This window comes from Macrosteles quadrilineatus, unplaced genomic scaffold, assembly GCF_028750875.1.
Source record: "Macrosteles quadrilineatus isolate MER2022 unplaced genomic scaffold, UCM_ALF_1.0 Scaffold_1__1_contigs__length_201487025, whole genome shotgun sequence".
NCBI lineage: Eukaryota > Metazoa > Arthropoda > Insecta > Hemiptera > Cicadellidae > Macrosteles > Macrosteles quadrilineatus.
In genome coordinates this window covers 90,476,852-90,497,951 of record NW_026542594.1, presented here as the reverse complement: position 1 = coordinate 90,497,951, position 21,100 = coordinate 90,476,852, and the positions used below count along the sequence as shown (strand labels likewise).

Genomic DNA, 21,100 nt, shown 5'->3' with positions numbered 1-21,100 from the left:
TAAACTACATTTAAACTTTCTCACCTCACTCTTGAAAGAGAAAGACAAAAACAAAATTAAGTACAAACCAACAAAGCATACAAACAATAACAAATAAAAGCCCTTTTTGGTTTGCTTAATGAAGGCTTTGCTGTTTGTCATGTTACCATGTAGTTTCATCCATCAACAAATAAATTTTACCGCTGAACTTGAAATTTAAAATAATAGTCTTGCGTAATGCTCAGTGTTGCCATTTGTCACGGTGGTTACAGATTGAATGCAATATGACTCGTCAAAATCATGAATAACCCAACATTTAACCAATGGGCTTAAAAATATGAATTCAGCCACTGACTGGACTGGACTGAGTCGAACAGTTAGAGTGAACTGGAATGAGTTTGAGGTTTGAGTCACACATTCAGCGCTATTATGTTGCTTCTGTATTTCTCTAGTTTGTGCAAAACAAAGTAAATTAAAGAAAAATATAAAATGAAATAAAATAATCATGTTACTATTATTAATGTTGTTATTAAATAACCTCAGATAAGGAAAGGATGGTATTAAGGTAGTGTAATAATTTTGTTGAGTCCAAATAAACCATTTAATTGATCCAGTAAATTTAATTGAATAAGCTTGCCTTCTGTCTTCTGTTTGAAGATGGTGGAGCAATTGCAGTCGATGTTTGCACCACTCTATCAGCTGACGATAGTGACGACAACTTAACCAACTAACACTGAAATAACCATCCTATAGCCTACTATTGATAATATTTCATGACAAATATGCCCTTTCAAATAGCCTTAAGTAAAAATAATCATCATGGTTGACAATTTGAATTTTGTAAATAAAAATATAACCAATTAGTTTGGTACCAAAGGTATCGGTACCAACATTTCATCATCGGTTCTCCGTCCCAGTACTTTTCCCAAGAACCGGTGGAACCAACATTTGATGTTGAGTACCGACCCAAACCCCGTACGAAGTACGGGTACTCTGCTAGAATAGTATAAAATAAATACATTTTCAAAAACTATTTATAAATAAAGAATCACAATGAAAATAAAGAACTGAAGTGAGTGAATTGTGTAAGTTATTTTCAGTTATTACTTTCAAACAAAACTTTATTTATTATATACATTCAAACAAAACTTAATTTTTATCAACTTATCAAAAACATTATTAAACTAGAATAGTTTACTTATTCTCCATAAGTATAACATGGGAATTTTAAATTTACAGTTCTTAGGAATTTTCTCTGTAACCGTCAGGTATACAACAACGCTTCTATATACTAAATTGTCGGGTTTTTGCCCAAAAAACGGTTTGGAAAGAAATTGGAAAATGTTATGTTTTTAGGGTCAAAATGGGAAAACCCCATTTATACCCCATAATCCCCCATTCCCATAGTCAAGGACATGCTGGTTCGCGAACTCATACAAATAAATGCAGTTTTACAAGTTTATACAAAATGTCATCGATCTGATCATTTTTGCTCGAGTTATCATGGACACATATATATGTCTGAAATTGAACGGATGGTGTTTTTGGACCCTGGCGACCTCATAACAAAAAGTAAAACGGTCCCGGGTCCAGGTCTGACCATGAGACCTACGGTAATAGCTTTTTCCAAATATGGGAAATTCACTAAAACAGGGACTCACACTAAAAAGCTTCCAGTAATGAGTTATAAAAATGAAAATCAAGTTTCAAATCAAAATTTCCCAAAATGATTAAGTACCATTGTGATTTTGCTGCTTTACGTTAACCTAAAGGAAAATAGATGCTTTAAAATCCACTCCTATGATGGTTACATTACAGATAAGATGTTCATTGGACATCCCAGACAACAAGCTAGTTGTAGAGAGAAGGTCAATGCCAACCTCCCCCTCCCACCGCAGACAGTCCCCCAGCCGAGCATCTACAACCTCATCATCCCAACGGAAAACTTCTGTGCACTCCAAAAAGTCTTCAAAGGTAAAATCACCAGTTATAATATAACATTTCGTTGACTCGTAGCTAAGCGCTTAAAAATATATAGTAACTAGCTGTTGTACCCGTGCTTTGCAACGGGAAGAGGACACAAAATAGAAACATTTTAATCATTATCTCTTGCATATAATAGTTACAGATCCGCCAACGCTTTTAGAAACAAAATTCAACTTTTATAGCCTTAATAGAAACGTTTAAGTTATGACTTTTAAATCTGGTAAGTAGTGGATACCACCATTTTGGTTTTGATTAAATCTTGTGGAGGCTGATATGAGAAAAACTGACCAAATCTTCGAGTAAAACTTGAACATGATTTACCAGATTTACCTTCATCTCCCTTAATTACACATCTTTTAATTTATTATTGACATTTTAAATTTCAATTTTGAAGTTGCGAAAATACTAATTATTAAATTTAAATATCTTTATATTAAACTCTTCTTTATATTAAATCGCAAATCCTTTCATCTTCAGTTTTTCACTCACAATAAATCATTAGCAAAACTAAGTCAGCTGTTATAAACTTTAGAAGTATTGCTGTGCCTTATCAATACAGTATTTTGAAATATTAAAGAAACTATATCCATAGGTACTATAAAAAATTCAAACAAATAATTTAGCATTAAAGACAGCAGACAAAACTAATATGATTATCAAAGCATCAAGGACTAAAAAATGTAATAGCAAATACAGAATATGTTTCATTGCATCTCTGATTCTACTATACAAAAATATCAACAAACAACTTAATATACAAACCAGTTCTTTTAATCATTTCCATCGTCCATTGCCTTTACATTTTCACACTTACCATTAGGAAAACATAGTAACAGATATTTCATTGATTTTAGAAACAAAAGAACACTGTGTACTGCTTAGTTTTATGATATTTTCCTTGGTTTAATCTAATCAGTGGTGTGGCAAAACACAGACAATAAATTTATCAAATAAAGTAAAATTTGAACTGAAAGCTATGTTAAGATAAAATAAGAGTATTTTGTATTACCGCACATATACAACAGATTTTAGAAAACAAAAATCAAAGACAATTTAGTTATTGATGGTATTCTTTAGTTTAATTTAAGCATAGGTTTAGCAAAACACAATAACTTAATTTACCTAAATATACATATAAAAAACAATGTGATGTGCAAATTATAGTTATAATCTAACACATGTGAAGCAGATTGAATTTATTTAAAGTAGCCTCCAAATTCATACAAAACATCTATACATTGTAATTTTCATACTGTTTCCATGAAAACATATCAATAACATTATTTTAACTTAAGATTATTAACTTAAGACGCTTTAAAAAATCCAAAGCAGAGCCGGAGTTGATACAGCAACGGTTAGAAAATCTTTTTTTTCTATAATCATTGACATAGTTTTAAAATAAATAATCCATGATAAAATGTTAGATCAAAATAAACCTACCTCATATTTATGGAAAATATTATTTCTTTGTATCAGCTGTCTGAAATTGTGAAATATGCAGTTTAGCAGTTCTTCTTGTTTATATTTAAATGTCAAAGCAAATGTAAACAAACATTGTTAGTGTTCTCATCACAGCCATGGAGACCAATCAATATTTACTTTTAAAATGTTCACCTAAGAACTTTTAAAACCAAAGGGGCAAAAGTCTACGGTCAGTATCGAAATGTGAATAGTCCTATAATGGTCCTTGGTATGGTAACTATATTTTTGTAAAATGTAAGCCCAGTTAGTTCAGTAGTTTTTGCACCTATTAGTAATACACATACAGACAGACACCATTAGATTTTTATATAATAGTATAGATGTTTAAAAATCACAGTAAAAAAATAAGATCTTATCCTTTGAATCAAACTTAACTGTGTAGATACTGTCTCATAACGCTATAAAATATAAATATGAGAACAGATGTGTAATATATCCATTATTCTCTGTATTTTTTTAGAGTAATTTACAATTCTACTTTCGTAATTGATGAAACAATGTCTGACCTTATGGATCTACCAACTAACTTGTTTTACCAAGTGAAGTGACAGTGAAAAAATAAGGAAAACTATCTGTTCCGCAGCCAGAATAAATTCATACATCCAAAACTTATCAATTATCGATAACAATACCATTTTTTTTTGTTTTACAAAATTTTTTGAATGGATTGGTTGTACTACACCAACCCCTCTCTTTATGTCCTTCCATTAAGTATTTTTGAGGTAATGGGGTGTTTATGAATTAAAGAAAAAAGGTATGCAGCAGAGCAATCATACATTCCAACTAGCCAATTTAAGTCAAAACCTTCTAATCTAATTAAAATACCCCCGCCACAGCAAACCTGCCGACTAAGCGAATTTCCATTTGTCTGAAATGATTTTCAATTAAATCTATTTAAATAACATTAGGTTTAACAAGTACCTAGGTTTGCTGCTACAAGGAAACTAATAAAGTGTAGTTTTTAGTAAAATATTGTTAGCTTACTTACTTACTTACTGCCGTGGCTCTACAAATCTCAGTTGATTCTTCGCCTCGTGTACCAGCCTCTTCCACCCTTCTATGTTTATATCTTCTCCTAGCTCAACACCCAATCCAAGTTCAATTGATTTCTGCAGGGCTTCTTCCAGTGCTAAGTTGAATAGTATGGGAGATATGCCATCTCTTCGTCTTACACCAGTGTTTTGTGTATTAGTTTAATTAATTTGTCTGGCAAAACATGCTTTTTAAAACTTTTCCACAAGCTGATTTTGTCTATGCTGTCGTATCCTTTTTTGAAATCTATAAATATTGCACTAATATTCTTGTTGAACTCCCAATATTTTGAAATTGCCTGCTTTAGTAGAAAACTCTGCTCTATTGTGGACCTCCCTTTTATAAATCCGGTTTGTCGTTCTTCAATTAGCGTTTCTACATAGGGGTTTAGTCTTGAGACAAGGATTTTTGAAAGTATTTTATATGTATTTAGTAAAGATATTCCTCTGTAGTTCTTGCAGTTTGTTTGTCTCCTTCTTGTGTAGAGGAATAATTGTTGCAGTTTTCAATTCAGTAGGTATCTTTTCTTTTTGCCATATAGTTGTTATTAATTTGTGTATTTTATTTTCCAATACGCTTCCTCCACTTTTGATTACTTCTGCTGTAATCCCATCTTCGCCCGGAGCTTTGTTGCATTTTAATTCTTTGATTGCCATTTTCACCTCTTCTAACGATGGTGGGTCTATATGAGGCTGTACATGATAGAATGTTGTATCTTCATCAGGAATATTAACGACAGTATACTCGCAGTTTAGCAGGCCAACAAAATAGTCTTTCCATATTCTTAGTGTTTTCTCTTTTTCTGTGGTAACTTTTCCTTCTTCATCCATAATGCCAAATGTTCTCGCTTTAAATCCTCCTTTGAAGAATCTTATAGTTCTATAAAAGTCTCTAGTATTATTGGCTGTCCTATCTTTCTCTGCTTTTCTGAGTTTTTCATTCAAGTAATCTCTTTTACATCTTCTAAGTGTTTGTTTTGTGATTCTGTTTGCTTCCTGCTACTTTTGTCTCAGCTATTCAAAATGTCTTAACCTTAGTTGGTCATCTTCTCCATTTCTGGTTTGAAGCCACAATTTTCTTAGTTCTTTTCCGAAAAATCCATCGAGAATCAATGATTTTAGCGTCTTTATGAGCTTCAACCAAATCCCAAGTTTCGTTTCTGTGTAGACAGTTTAATTCTTCATTCACTGCACTACGCCATCCTTCATCTTGAATTGTCTCCTCATTTATACTTGCCAAAGGTCGTACAAAATGCAGCGAAGGGAAGACTTTCTTTAGTCAAGGAGCATTGCAGGAAAGCTTTATATAGATCTATCACCGAGAAATTATGTCTCCTTGCAGATGCTGATACAGATTGTTTAGGTCACCAATGGGATAGTGCATTTTTACAAGGTTTTTATTGATTTCGGTGTTATTAATGACTAGGCAATCCTTTTTTGTTAAAAACGCTGGTGAAGAGTATGGACTGGTGGATAGTTTGGTGATATCTTGTTGAAGTAGGTCATCAATGATCGCTTTAACCTTTTTGATGTTTGGAGGACTCAGAAAATATGGTCTTATACAAACAGGTGTGTTATCAGTTACTTTTAGGTTTACCTTAAGATTGAGCGCGGATCCAATTTTGTCAGTAAAACATTCGGGTATTTACATATTAATTTGTTTACATCGTTTGTCATGTCCTCGCAACCAATAATAATTTGATTTATTTTAGGCTGGATTTGTTCTAAAGTCCTTTCGATGTTAATCTTATGCTCAGGTTTAAATTTAAAGCAGCAAATGTTTTCCTTTAAATTAATTAGGGATGTGCGATGCAGCATATTTTTTTTATTCGATGCATCGATGCGATTCAAAGAATTTCAATTCGAATCGATGCAATTCAATTTGATGCGATGTGATTCGATGCGATTTGATTCAATGCGATTTGATTCGATGCAGCACGGCATGATTTTCTTTAAAAATTAAGTACAACATGTGTTTCTGTAATGGATCCTTTACCTTAAAAAAGTTGAAGTAAAAAATGTACTTAATAAAATTATGAACAAGAGGATAGTTGCTGACCTAACCTCACTAATGGACACTGCTAATTTTATGGTTGGCCTAAGGAAATTCACCCTTCGACCTTCACTAATGTAATATTTTATAAGAACAAGATAAAATCTAGTGTATTCAATTTATTCTCCATTTCAATCACAACTCAATTATTATTGTTATTTACAAAATTAACAATCAGAACAAAACAAAAGTCTTTAACATCTGGAATGCAACCAACACTATAAAATCAAATGCTGCTTCTTGTACAATTAATATAAACATATATTACACTCGCCAACACTTAAAATTTGTTTGGCTCATAATACTTTAAAACTTCAAAATTTCTTCTGACTCTTTGGCTTCTCCAACTTTATAGATCAAATCAAATCAAATCAAAATTTTCTTTATTCATTATGTACACATAGAGTACAGAATGGCGTCAACAAGTACTATTATAAACTAGTAAGTACAAGTATATATAATACAATAATAAATTAAAATTATAATCACTGTAAGAAATTAAATTAACTGTTACAGACGACATATGCTTAAAAAAATTCATTAAAACTGTACAAAGGTTTAACAATAATAAATGACTTCAATTTCTTTTTGAAGGACCCAAAATCAGTTATACATTTTATGTTTTCTGGTAATGAATTATAAAATTTGATGCCTGAATATGTTGGCTTCTTCTCATAAAATGTTAGCTTATGTCTATTAAAACAAAAAATATTCTTATTTCTAGTTTCATATCTGTGATTAAAACCTAGCATACAATGACTATTTTGATTTTTTTTTATCCACAGAATCAGATCATAGATTAATTGGTTGTAAACTGTCATTATTCCTAAATTTGAAAAATGTTCTCTGGCTGACTCAAACCACTTAAGTTTCATTATTATTCTTATTGCTTTTTTTTGTAATATAAGTATCATGTTTAAATTTTCATTAGAGGTGTTACCATAAACCGACAAACCAAAAGAGACATGAGAGTGCACAAAAGCAAAATAAACTGCTTTAAGGGTTTTAATATCACAAAATGGTGATAATTTTCTAAGGATGAAAATAATGAAGTTGATTATCCAATTTATCCGGCTTGTGCACAGTCCTCTGTGATCTCCTCAAAACTGTAGATGGACTGTATTGCACACCCCGTGGTTTCCCAACATCAGACTTCAATCTAGGCAAATAAGGTGAAGTATCATGTCTTGATATTGATGGTTATGTAGACTCCTGAAGAATAGGCAAATCTCTATTGAATTCTTGTTGATGTGCCTCAATAGTCCTTCCAACTTCCTCTTTCCACACAATGATTTCGTCCTCCTCTACCTCAGTTGGCCTAAGATGGTCTGCATGGCAAACTCTTGTTTTGCCAAGAACACTAACCAAATAAGTAACTGGACTTTTACACTGTAATATACGACCTGGAACCCAACTAACTTTCTCCTGTCTGACTGTTTTAACCAACACCTTCTGATTTTCATTAAAAAATCTACTTGCACCTCTATGCCTATCTGAGGCTCGTTTGATCAATTTTGTTCGAGGTTTCCAACGTAAGAACAGTTCAGCCGGGCTCACACCGGTTACTGACGATGGAGTATTACGATATGCGAAAAGAAAGTTATCCAATTTATACTGCAGTGATGTCTGCTGAGATGATTTTTCACCCAAAACTTGCCTTAACAAACTTTTCTTAACTTCTTGAACAGAACGCTCGGCTGCTCCATTGGAGGCAGGGTGATATGGTGGAGAAAATGTTAGTTTCACACCATTTTTTCTAAGAAACTCCCTGAATTCTAGGCTGGTAAAAGACGTTGTCACACACCAACTCCTCAGGTAAACCATAAGCAGAAAATAGTGTACGAAGTTTCTCAATGGTCTTCCCCGTGGAAATAGAACCCATTAAAAATACTTCCATCCACTTTGAAAAACTATCCACTACAATCAACATTTGCTGGTGGTTGGATCTTCAGCAAAATCTATATGAATTCGGCGCCATCTCTCGGAAGTTAACGGCCATTGCTGCAATGGAACTTTTGAAGCAGCATTTCTTGTACTTTGACAAATCAAACAAGATGACACAGCATCCTCAATTACTTTTTCGATCCCAGGCCACCACACGTGGCTACGTGCCAACAATTTCATTCGAGTAATTCCAGGATGTTGTTCATGCAATATCTGGATGACTTTACGAGACGTAGGAATTGGCCAACTCAGGAGCTCGCTAACTCGGCCGTGTGTCGGAACTGGCTAACCGTCTCAGTCAGGAATTGGCTAACTCCGGAACCCGCTAACTCGATTTTGTCTCGCGGCGGAATTCACTAACTCTGGAAGTCGCTAACCCGGCCGCGCCCACTGCATGGAGCGTTGCCAGCCTTGCACGACAAAATAATCGTACATTACCGTATTTCAAAATATCAGTGTCAATGAAGATACAGTAAATGTAATTGTTTTTGTTATCAATTTCACTTTTAACAGATAACTAGCCCAAAGTAATTCAAAGACAATTATCAAAAAATCATGTAAAGTGTTTTTTTTTTATTTAACTCTACAATGGCCAGTTAAATGTTTATGATTTTGATCTTAAATATAAATGCTATAAGTATAAAAGAAAAAAATAGAGTTGAAAAATATTGAAAAGGTACTAAATAATTAAACCTCTACGAAATTAAGCTAAAATACACGCTAGTTCTCAAACACGGAAAACAAATTTAATCGTAATGTCATCAAACATCAACCATCAGTCATCAACCATCGTAACTTTCATAACTAATTCATAGATTTAAAATTAAATGTTCGTCGTTGAATCGTCCAACTTACGTGTAAAAATATGACATTAGACTAAGCTTTTTCTAGGCCTAATAGTTTAAGCCAAAGCATTGTAGGCCTACTAGTAAATAGTTGCCTAATTCTAAAATGTGTTGAATTTTTTAGTAATAATGTTACATGTTTTAAAACAGTTTTTAGATTGTACACCTAAGCACCACTAGTAAATAATAGGAGAAGATATAATACTCATATAATAAAACGTGACAGGGTAATTTTAATTCACGATTCTTAATCAACGAATTGACGGATTTTCTTAGTTGGGTTTCCTTTACATTGGTTTCACAATCGAAATAAACTATACCAAGCCATTGCTCGGTTCACCGTTCCCCGGTACTGAGCTACTCAATAGACAATAGCTTTGTTTTTGGATAAGATCAAGTAATTTTTTGGTATGGCCACCATTCATAATTGTAACAAACAAGAACGCCTGGGTCGATTTAGAACCAGCCTGGAGAAAAACTCCAGACTTTTAAAAAGTAGGCCTACTGAAAGACGTAAAATTAATATTAATTAAACAAAATTAAGAGGATAACCCGGGTTCTACACTAATAGCCTACGATAAAAGAAATTTACAAGCTGTATTTATGCATAGACTAATTTTTAATGCAATCTATGAATAAATTAGGCCTACAACTTTATAATATTGTATTGATAAATATGTATTTAAATTCAATAGCTCTATTTAAAAATACATTACCACTACAATGTATTTCTGGACTGACGTTTAACGTGTAAATTTTATCATGATTTATGATTCAATTTTATGATTCAAGGTTACAAGCCCAGTATATAAAATACAAACTCAATAATTTATTTGCAGAAGTTCAAAAAATTGTATTTATTAGAATAAAAGAAACAAATGGCGAACTACGAAAATAGATATTTCATAACATGAAAAAGATCCAAATTAAATGTACATTTTTATCTTTTTGCATACCATAAAGCTAATATTTAAGTAAGAAGCCCAAATATAAAACATACTCCCTTATATTAGTATATTTCCAATCCTTATGGATCAGCTGAAAACAGTTTTATTGTTAGTTCTGTCCGGTGCACTGTCTTTAGAGGTCGTGTTTTGTTTACAATTGTTTCTTGTTTCCAGTCATTTAAAACCTCGTTTAACCAAATAAAACGTTCTAATCACAACTAATACACGTCCCCTAGTTATATAACCAAACAGTAAAGAGCAAATTATGAAGTTAACTATAGAAATAATAGAAACACAATTTTGTCGACACTAGCGATCAGTGTCACCGGACATGAACTTGACGCGAAAAACGAGCTTCAAAGTTTACAATGGGATATAAAGTTTACTTGTGTTGGTTAGTCTATGGTAAGACTATAATGCATTTTCCACCCTAATAATCATGAGAATAATGTTAAACATACTTCTCAATATATTTATTTGATCAACTACGTTGCTCTGACTCTTAATTAATCGAAGGATACGACATTATGGTACCGATACTATATAGGTACTACACTTTCGGTAACACTGGCCGAAAATATTCGTGTTTAGCTCCCATTGGACGGCCCGCGAGGCTTCTGATTGGGAGTTAGCGAGTTCCGCCGAGGGACTGAGTTAGCGACTTCCGTACGAGGACGGAATTCGCTAACCCGGCTCTAGAATGGGTTAGCGGGTTCCGGAGTTAGCCAATTCTGAAACCGAACAAGTAAGCGAGTTCCTCTCATCGACCAAATTTGAAGATAGGGCTTTTAACATGGGGTTAGCGAGTTCCAGAGTTAGCCAATTCCGCGGACCCGACTTTACCTTGCAATTTCTTAGGTATGACTACTCTACTGCCCCATAAAATGCAATTTTTATCCACTGACAATTCATCTCTCCTTCTCTGAAATGGAATTAACATTGGGTCTACAATTTCACGCCACCCATACAACACAAAATCCCGAACTTTAGACAACAGTGGGTCTTTATCAGTCAATTGTCCTATCTCTAAAGAATTGATTGGAGAATCGTCACTCCCCGAATTGAAGAAGTTCATTTCTCTTACACAAGATTCCACATGAGATATATAATTTTCATCTAACTCCAAAGTTTCATTCTCGGGTAGTGGTAAGCGTGACAACGCATCAGCGTGAGGCAAACTGGAACCCTTCCGATATTTTACCTCAAAATTGTAGGCAGACAAAATCAGGGCCCATCGTTGTAGGCGAGCAGCAGCTAAACTAGGCACCCCTCGCTTCGATCCAAAAATAGCTGCTAGTGGCTGATGATCACTTTGTAAAATACAATTGGTACGCCCATAAATGTATTTATGGAATTTCTTCACTCCAAAGATCAGTGCCCACGCCTCCTTGTAGAGCTGTGAAGAGTTCTTCTCACTGGCACTCAGTGTTTTTGATGCAAACGCTATAGGTCTTTCTTCTCCGTTTATGATATGGGACAAAATGGCAGAAACTCCTTTAGGACTAGTTTAGTAAATTGAAACATAATTAACACAACTGAATTTATTGAACTCACAAATCAGACTAAACTAAAAAGTAAACAAAACATAATAATATAAACAGTCATCTGACAGATGTTATAAATAAAACATATGGACTTATTTCTTGATACATAACACTCCTCCCCCCGTTAGGTAGTCCTTCAGATATGCCGGTGGTCGACGGATACGAACAGGTCGAGGACTCATGCTCATTGAAGTGTTTTGGGAGTTTGATCTAGAGACACGTGACCGAACAGGTTGTGGACTCGTGCTCATGCTAGTGGAGTCTTGAATTAAACCAGAAACGTTGAAACCAGCATCTTCTTGATGAGGGTTAATTGAACCTTCTACACCACTAAAGGAATTGCGAGATTGTTGCATCACTGATGGTCGCATTGGTTGTACGTCTGGTGTTCTCATCATAATAGGATTGCGAACCATTGATGGTGGTTGCACTGGAGTGATATGATGTGCTTCTGGTGTTCTCATTTGAATAGGATTCTGGAGTAGTGGGTGGAATGGTGGGTTTACTGGAGATTCAGGATTATCCAAGTGTGAGTTAGTATATGCTTTTGATGTTTCTGAGCGAGGTCTCAATTGGTCAATATGACGTCGTATTTCAATGCCTTCTTTTGTTATCAAATGGTAGCTCAGCGGCCCGGTTATTCTAGTGACTTTAGCAGGAATCTACTTTGGTCCTCGCTGATTATAGTTTCTTGCAAATACGGAGTCATTTTCTTTAAATTTCCTCTGAGGTGACTGTTGATAATCGTGAAGCGCTTTATCCAAGATTTTCTCTTCTTTGTTACTTGAAGAATAATCTGGGTGAACTCTGTCTAAGATGGTTCTAATACGCCTTCCGAACAGCAGTTCACTCCGTGACATATTAGTAGAACAATTTGGCGTTATATGAGATGATATTAGGAATTGAGCCAATCTTTTTTGCCAATCTCCTTGAAGTATTCGTCGCAAAGAATTTTTTGTCGTTTGGACCATCCTTTCTGCCTGACCATTCGATGACGAATGGTATGGTGCAACCACGACGTGGCGGATGCCATTGCTTTCATTAAACGATCGAAATTCTTGTGAAGTGAAAGCCGACCCGTTATCAGATACTATTGTGTCTGGAACACCATGTGTTGCGAAAAGGCTTCTGAGGACCTTTATAGTTGATCTTGAATCTGTAGAAGGCACCAAAACTACTTCTAACCATTTGCTGAAAGAATCGACAACAATCAAAAACAACTTGTTTTGGAAGGGCCCAGCGAAATCTATGTGGAGACGAGACCAGGGTTGTTTCGTTTTCTCCCAGGGAAGAACTGTTGCTCTTGGAGGGTTGTGACGACTTTGTTGACATGCTTGACAAGAATTCACTATGTTTTCTATGTCTTGATCAAGTTTTGGCCACCAGAAATAGCTTCGAGCCAACGCCTTTGTTCGAACAATGCCCTCATGTCCCATGTGTAGAAGCTTCAGAGCTTGTTGCCTGAGAGTGGATGGAATGATCACCCTAGTTCCCCAAAGTAAACATTGTTTGTATTGAGAAATTAAATTTTGACGAGAAATGAAAGGCGTAAGGTTGAGATCTGAGTTATGAGTTGGCCAACCACGTTGAGTCCATAATAGTACTTTAGATAGAAGTGGATCCTTTTCTGTTTCTTTTGCTATTATATTAGCGGTGATTGGTTTAACCTCATCGGATTCAATGTATAGCACGTCATTCAAGACTTCATTTATCTCTTGATCAACAACATTGGAGGAACATGGAAGACGACTCAAACCATCAGCATTCGGAATAGAAATCCCCGGGTCTTTCTTTAACAGTTCATAAAAACAATGAATTTTAGCAGACAAGTTTTGAATAAATTTTCCATAATAAAACCAACATAAGCCCTTAGTTCATCTTTACTAGTAGGTTCGGGAGCTTTTTGAATAGCTTCAACAATACCTTGTTGTGGACTGACTCCTGATGCTGAAATGACGTAACCTAAATATTCCACTTCAGGCTGTAAGAACTTGCATTTACTCCCATTAACTTGTACTCCAAATTCCATAAGACGCTGTAACAATTTCTCCAATCTATAAAAGGCTTCCTCTCTTGTTGAGCCGCCAACCAAAACATCATCTAAATAGGCTACAGTACCTGGTAATCCGTTTATAATTTGATCGATCACAGCTTGAAATATAGCTGGAGCTGAAGAAAGTCCAAATGGCAGACGTCTTAGTCGAAATAGTCCCTTGTGAGTTGTTAACGTCAACAGAGGTTGTGAATCCTCCGCAACAGTTAATTGTTGATAAGCATTAGTGAGATCCACAACTGAAAAATATGTACAACCAGACAGAGAAGCAAATATATCCTCAGGTTGAGGTAATGGATAATGTTCCGTCTGTAACACCGGATTCAATGTTACTTTGAAGTCTGCGCACAATCGGACACCATTAGTCTTGGGCACTGTAACTAACGGAGTAGCCCATTCTGAACTAGAAACTGGGGTAGCAGATTTCTACCCCCGGATATTTACCCCCATGAAAAAATGCCTACGTCATTTTGACGTCACGAGGGGCGGGGCCTATACACGGTCAAGAAACAGTCCGCGACTGGAAATCTACCCCCGGACATCTACCCCCAGACATCTACCCCCGGACATCTACCCCCGGACATCTACCCTCAGACATCTACCCCCGGACATCTACCCCCGGAAATCTACCCCCGGACATTTACCCCCCGTGGTCAGCTCTGTCACGTATCGGCCAATATTCATTGTTGTAATTGATTTTATTGACTGTTTTATGTAAATCAACGGCTCTTCGGTTATTAATTGCCCTCTAATATCTAGTTTTACTCATGTGATATGTCATTGTCTTGTTTAATATTATCTATCTTCCTAATGAAATAGGCTGTAACAGCCCTTTTTCACCCGAACTATTTCACCGATTTTTATGATCAAGGTATAATTTTAAATCTTAAGATCTAGCGCAACGCAAAATGGCAATTAAAACTATATTTTGATAAAGGGCTTCAAAAGTTTGGACCTTAAGCATTTGATTTATTTCTAGACAGTGATTTAAATGTTTGGCCAACTTACACACACAGTAACAGCTAATGGCGCATGCACGAGCGCAGATCGTGAAATTTAATACATATCATTGAAGGAGGTTATTTTCTGATTACTAGAGGTAAAAATACAGTGCAATTAAATGTTGATAAAAAGCCTACCACTGGTTGATCAATAAATTAATTAATTACTAGGTGAAACCCGTCAAAATCGGTTGCTTTAAAGGCTTACGATAATTCTTTTAACTGTGACAGAGTGAAATTATAAAAAAACGTGAGCGCATAGCATTGTTTAATGAGTAATAAATAAGTGTAGAAACAATAATGACTATTGCGTTAGTTACAAAATATGGTTTATCAATCAATGAATAACATATTTCTTATACCATCCGTCATATGTGTTATTGTGTTTGGATGTGTTGGATGTATGTGTCTTAGTAGACAGGATAAGAGCACAATGAACTTCTTCTGTAGATAAATAATTCGTTGGCTAAGAAAAATATAAGCCGGATTAATAAATATCTCAATCCAAGCGCATTAGAATAGCCCTGGCCTGAACCTTTTTTGTAGTATGTAGTTAGTTTAATAACATTCAAATGCTCTATTGTGTTTTCAATAAGCTGAATGAATACATCAAAGTAACATCTCTAACAAGTCTGCAATAAATTGCAATTTGGCAGATTAATGACTATCTAAATCGTGCTCATATTTCTTCATAAAAATTATTAAAAATTTAATCCAGTTGCTGTAAACCACTATTAATTTAAAAATATTACACGGCTCACATGGGCAACATGCCCTTCTGCACTTGTATTATGTTGTATTGTATTACACAATCGAAATCTTTTCCAATAATTGAAAACATGTATGAAAATAATCTTATGAACCTATGATGATGTCTTAGATATGACAAAATATTGGCAAAAGTTGTCAATAATGCAGACACCAAGCCATATAATAGTTATAAGATAATTCAAATAGTAATAATTTTAATAGTTAACGTATGTAATATTTTCCAATGATTTCGTAATGGAACGTTATACTGTATTGCAGAACATAAGATGATGCAGAACAAAATAAATGTTTAAATCAGAAAACTACATTGTAAATACTTCTTTTTGACAAACTCAGTAACTCTCTATGTGTTGTTTAAAATACAATTTTAATATTAACAGCTCTTTCATTAAAAGTAGTGAAAAATTATCCATATGACGATAATGTAAACAAATCTGGGAAGGGAACTTTTAAAGGTTTGCTTAAGGGTCAAACTTTTGAAGCCCTTTATCAAAATATCGTTTTAATTACCATTTTGCGTTGCGCTAGATCTTAAGATTTAAAATTACACCTCAATCATAAAAATCTGTGAAGTAGTTCGGGTGAAAAAGGGCTGTTACAGCTTATTTCATTAGGAAGATAGATAATGTTAAACAAAACAATGACAAATCATATGCGTAATACTAGATATTAGAGGGCAATCACTAACCGAAGAGCTGTTGATTTACATAAAACAGTCAATAAAATCAATTACAACAATGAATATTGGCCGATACGTGACAGAGCTGACCACGGGGGGTGGATGTCCGGGGGTAGATTTCCGGGGGTAGATGTCCGGGGGTAGATGTCTGGGGGTAGATGTCCGGGGGTAGATATCCGGGGGTAGATGTTCGGGGGTAGATTTCCAGTCGCGGGCTGTTTCTCGACCGTGTATATGCCCCGCCCCTCATGACGTCAAAATGACGTAGGCGTTTTTTCATGGGGGTAAATATCCGGGGGTAGAAATCCGGCGACCCTAGAAACTCTGTACACTATACCATCCTCAACCCACCGATCTAATTCTTGTTCTACTTTTTCCCTTAACGAGTAAGGCACAGGCCTAAATTTGCAAAACTTAGGAACAGCATTTTCCTTGAGAGTGACTTGAACCTTAACACCTTTTATTTCTCCTGGCCCTCCATGAAACACTGCATTGTACTTTTTCTTTAACGCCTCTACTTCAGCCTCAAGTTTGCCATTAGGCAACACAACTTCACAATTAGATTGCTTCAATTCACATGTGGTAACATTCACTGTAGACTTAGATTTAGTACCAGTAGTATCATACGATCTTGAAAATACAGCATGCCAATCCAACTTTAATTTTGCTAACCAGTTCCTTCCAAGCAAAATAGGCTGGTCTTTATGACAAACCTCAACAATCAATAGTGGTAACACTAGGTTCTGGTTTTTATATAAAACTCTAACCTCAGCTTGACCTAGAACAGGCACGTCACCACCTGTGTAAGTTCGCAATTTCATAGAAACAGGCTTTAATTCAATATGAGAAAAATGTTCATTAAAAACGTCTGAAGGACAAACTGATACAGCTGACCCGCTGTCAATTTCCATCTCCACCAGAACCTTCTCTAAAGTTAGCCTTACCTTGTAAGCTGCCATACCTTTGTTTAATCCAAAGTTGTACAAACACACATTATTTGAAACTTCATTGCAGCTTGAGCTAAGCTCATTGACATCACCTTCGGAGATTTGATGGACTCTATTAGCACCTGACTTGTCCTTCCTTCCAAATTTTGCAACTTTACTTTGGTTTCGGCAAGCTTTTAGTAGATGCCCAACCATGTTGCACCCATTACACTTATAATTTGCATATGGACATTCATTGGCCCTATGTTCAACTGAACAACATCTGTAACACTTAAATTTAGCATTAATATTAGTCATACCAGCACCAATAGCTGAATTGAAATGACTACCAGTCTGCCTATTTTGATTCACATGTGAAGAATTAGGCTTGGAATTTAAATGAAAAATTTCCTGTTTTGGATTGAACAAACTTGTCTGTTTTTCAGCCTGCTCTAATCTGAGTGCCAAACTATAAGCTTCATCAAATTCTTGATCCTCAGACAATAATTTTTGCCTTATGACCTCATTACTTATCCCTGAAATAAGCTTGTCTCTAAGAGCCTCTTTTAAGAATGCGCCAAATTTACATGAACTAGCTAAATGTTTAATCGCTACAACAAACTCTGAAATACTCTCACTAGGTTTTTGCACACGAGAATAAAAAGTGTATCTCTCAGCTACCACCAATTTCTTTGGAGAAAAATAGTTCTCAAGCACTTTAACTAACTCTTAATAACTTTTGCTATCTACAGCTGCAGGTGAAACTAAATCAGACAAAATTGTTAAAACTTTTGGGCCTACAACAGTTATTAAAACAGAAACTTTAGTATCGTCATCAATCTCATTGGCTTTGAAATAATGCTTAAGCCTCATTGCATATGATTCAATGGACTCATCTTGTGGGTAAATTCATCAACTTTACCTATTCCTGCAATCTTAGTCTTTAAGTTTACCTCCCCTTTTTTTCTGGAAGTTTAGATTTATCTTCTTCAGGATCTGGTAAAAAAAAAAAAAAAAAAAAAAAAAAAAAAAACTACTTTTACTAGACTTACTATCACTCGGAACGAGGTCCGTTTAATTCGACTGCGCCATTGTAATATTTTATAAGAAAAAGATAAAATCTAGTGTATTCAATTTATTCTCCATTTCAATCACAACTCAATTATTATTGTTATTTACAAAATTAACAATCAGAACAAAACAAAAGTCTTTAACATCTGGAATGCAACCAACATTATAAAATCAAATGCTGCTTCTTGTACAATTAACATAAACATATATTACAACTAACAATTAGAATAAGCCTATATATCAATAAAGCAATCGTTAAGTTTATTATTATTGACATGTATTAAATAAAATAGAGTTTATTTTATGATGTAGTAAATGTGAAAATGTGAAAATTGTAACTTAATTTTCACATTTATATTAGTTGGCTTTCAATACTTCTGGATCATTCTTAAATCAGGTCGAACCAAAAAAGTTGATAACCAGTGTTTACTGTCTATTAGCGAATTTCCCTATAGGGAAGTAGCTATTACCGTAGGTCTCATGGTAAGACTTAGGCCTGGGACAAATTTACTTTTTCATTTTAATGTCCCCAGAGGCCAAAAACACCATTCGTTCAAATTTTTATATATGTATATATATATATATATATATAGATTTATATATATATATATATATATATGTGTCCGTGAACACGATAACTTGAGTAATTTTTATCCGATTTTGATGAAATTTGCTTTGAAGGTGTAAGGCGAGATAAACTTGAATGAGTTCGCGATCCAGCATGATCGGACCATGGGAACAGGGTTTTATGGGGGGTTTTATGGGGTAAAAATTGGTTTTTCTCACTTTTTACCCTCAAAACACAAAATTTCCCAATTTTTCTCTAAACCTTCTTAAAGAGCTTAAAAAAACAAACATTTCAGTATATCAAAGTGTTTTTGTACGGTTATTGGTTACGGAGAAAACTAAAAAAATTGTAAATTTAAAATTCCCATGTTATTCTTATGGAGAATATTGTAAAATGTTGTAGTTTGCTTGTTTATGGATATATTTTGATCAAACTTGGCAAATTTATTTATTTTATAGTAAGCTATCAATATTTTACTAAAAACACACTACTTTATTAGTTTCCTTGTAGCAGCAAACCTAGGTACTCGTTAAACCTAATGTTATTTAAATAGATCAATTGAAAATTAATTCGGCCAAATGGAAATTCGCTTGGACGGCAGGTTTGCTGCGGCGGGGGTATTTGATTCATTATTGCATGCTATGAATAAATAGATATGAAATTAAAAATAAAGATTGAAATTAATAAAAGTGTGTGTAAACTAAAAAGTTCAGAGAGATCAGTGAGGCCTACCAAAAAGATAATAGTTATTAATTAGAACTTAAATAATATACAGGGTGAATAAAAAGTCAAGACCCCCCCCCTCTAATATTTTTCCAAGTAAATATACAGATTTATCCTTTAGGTGGTCGAGCAATCTTAGCAGGAAGTTTCATTTTATCATTTTGAAATTTTTGAGTGCCCCCCCAAAAGGGGGGATTTGGGGGGCAACTCAAATATTTTAAATGTAAACCCCCTTCAAGTGACACCTCATTTTGAAGAGTTTACAAAAACTTAAAGAATGGTGAAAACTAGAGGTCGCTATCTCTTCTCTATCCAAAATGGTAGCCCGTCAAATGTTGTGGAAAATCAACGGTAAAATTGTTAATATTGGCTGCCATTTTGGATAGAGAAGAGATAGCGAGCTCTGGTTTTCACCATTCTTTAAGTTTTTATAAACACTTCTAAATGAGGTGTCCCTTGAAGGGGGTTTCTATTGAAACATTTTTAGCTGTCCCCCGAATCCCCCCTTTTGGGGGACACTCAAAAATTTTAAATGTAAACCCCCTTCAAGTGACACCTCATTTTGAAGTGTTTACAAAAACTTAAAGAATGGTGAAAACCAGAGCTCGCTATCTCTTCTCTATCCAAAATGGCAGCCAATATTAACAATTTCACCGTTGATTTTCCACAACATTTGACGGGCTACCATTTTGGATAGAGAAGAGATAGCGAGCTCTGGTTTTCACCATTCTTTAAGTTTTTGTAAACTCTTCAAAATGAGGTGTCACTTGAAGGGGGTTTACATTTAAAATTTTTGAGTTGCCCCCCAAATCCCCCTTTTGGGGGGGCACTCAAAAATTTCAAAATGATAAAATGAAACTTCCTGCTAAGATTGCTTGACCGCCAAAAGGATATCTCTGTATATTTACTTGGAAAAATATTAGAGGGGGGGTCTTGACTTTTTATTCACCCTGTATAATGTCATTTTCTCACTATTTATATCTTCAACATGTGTTTAACTATAAAAATAAGTCACTAAGTCTAGCTGAAAACACATTAATAAATTACAATCTTTTAAATACAGAATAATAAAATAAACCACATTTAAAAAACATTTTATTTCCTAACTTTTTCCCTTGAACAGGGTGAGGAGGCCAAAATGTTTTTACTGATTATCAACAAAAAATATCAATTATAATTTTACGAAATGTGGATTGTATTGTGTTGTGCAATATCATCTGCCTGCAGAGAGAACAGCTGAAGCTAAACACTTAAGCACTAGGCACTTAAGCTGTTTTGAACTAAATAGTGTTCTAAGTTGGCTACTAAAGTTGTTAGCGTGATTACAAAACTAATTCAATTCATATCAGAAACGAATTCTGAATTGAATTCATTCAATTCAAATTATAATGAAGTTTCAAACAAAAAAAAAAACACTTACTCAGAGAATATTAGTCTTCGACTGAATGATGAACTAATTGAAAATCTTACTTATGTTGCAAACATGTTTAATAATTA

General features: G+C 34.5%; 1 protein-coding gene across 1 annotated transcript in view; it reads left to right on the top strand.

The window, feature by feature from the left end:
• Positions 1 to 21,100, top strand: part of LOC128998808 (uncharacterized) — a 261,627-nt gene that overhangs the window by 139,368 nt on the left and 101,159 nt on the right. Inside the window, exon 11 of the mRNA XM_054425167.1 lies at positions 1,798 to 1,953. Coding sequence (XP_054281142.1) covers positions 1,798 to 1,953 — 156 coding nt within the window. The remainder of the gene's footprint in view (positions 1 to 1,797; positions 1,954 to 21,100) is intronic.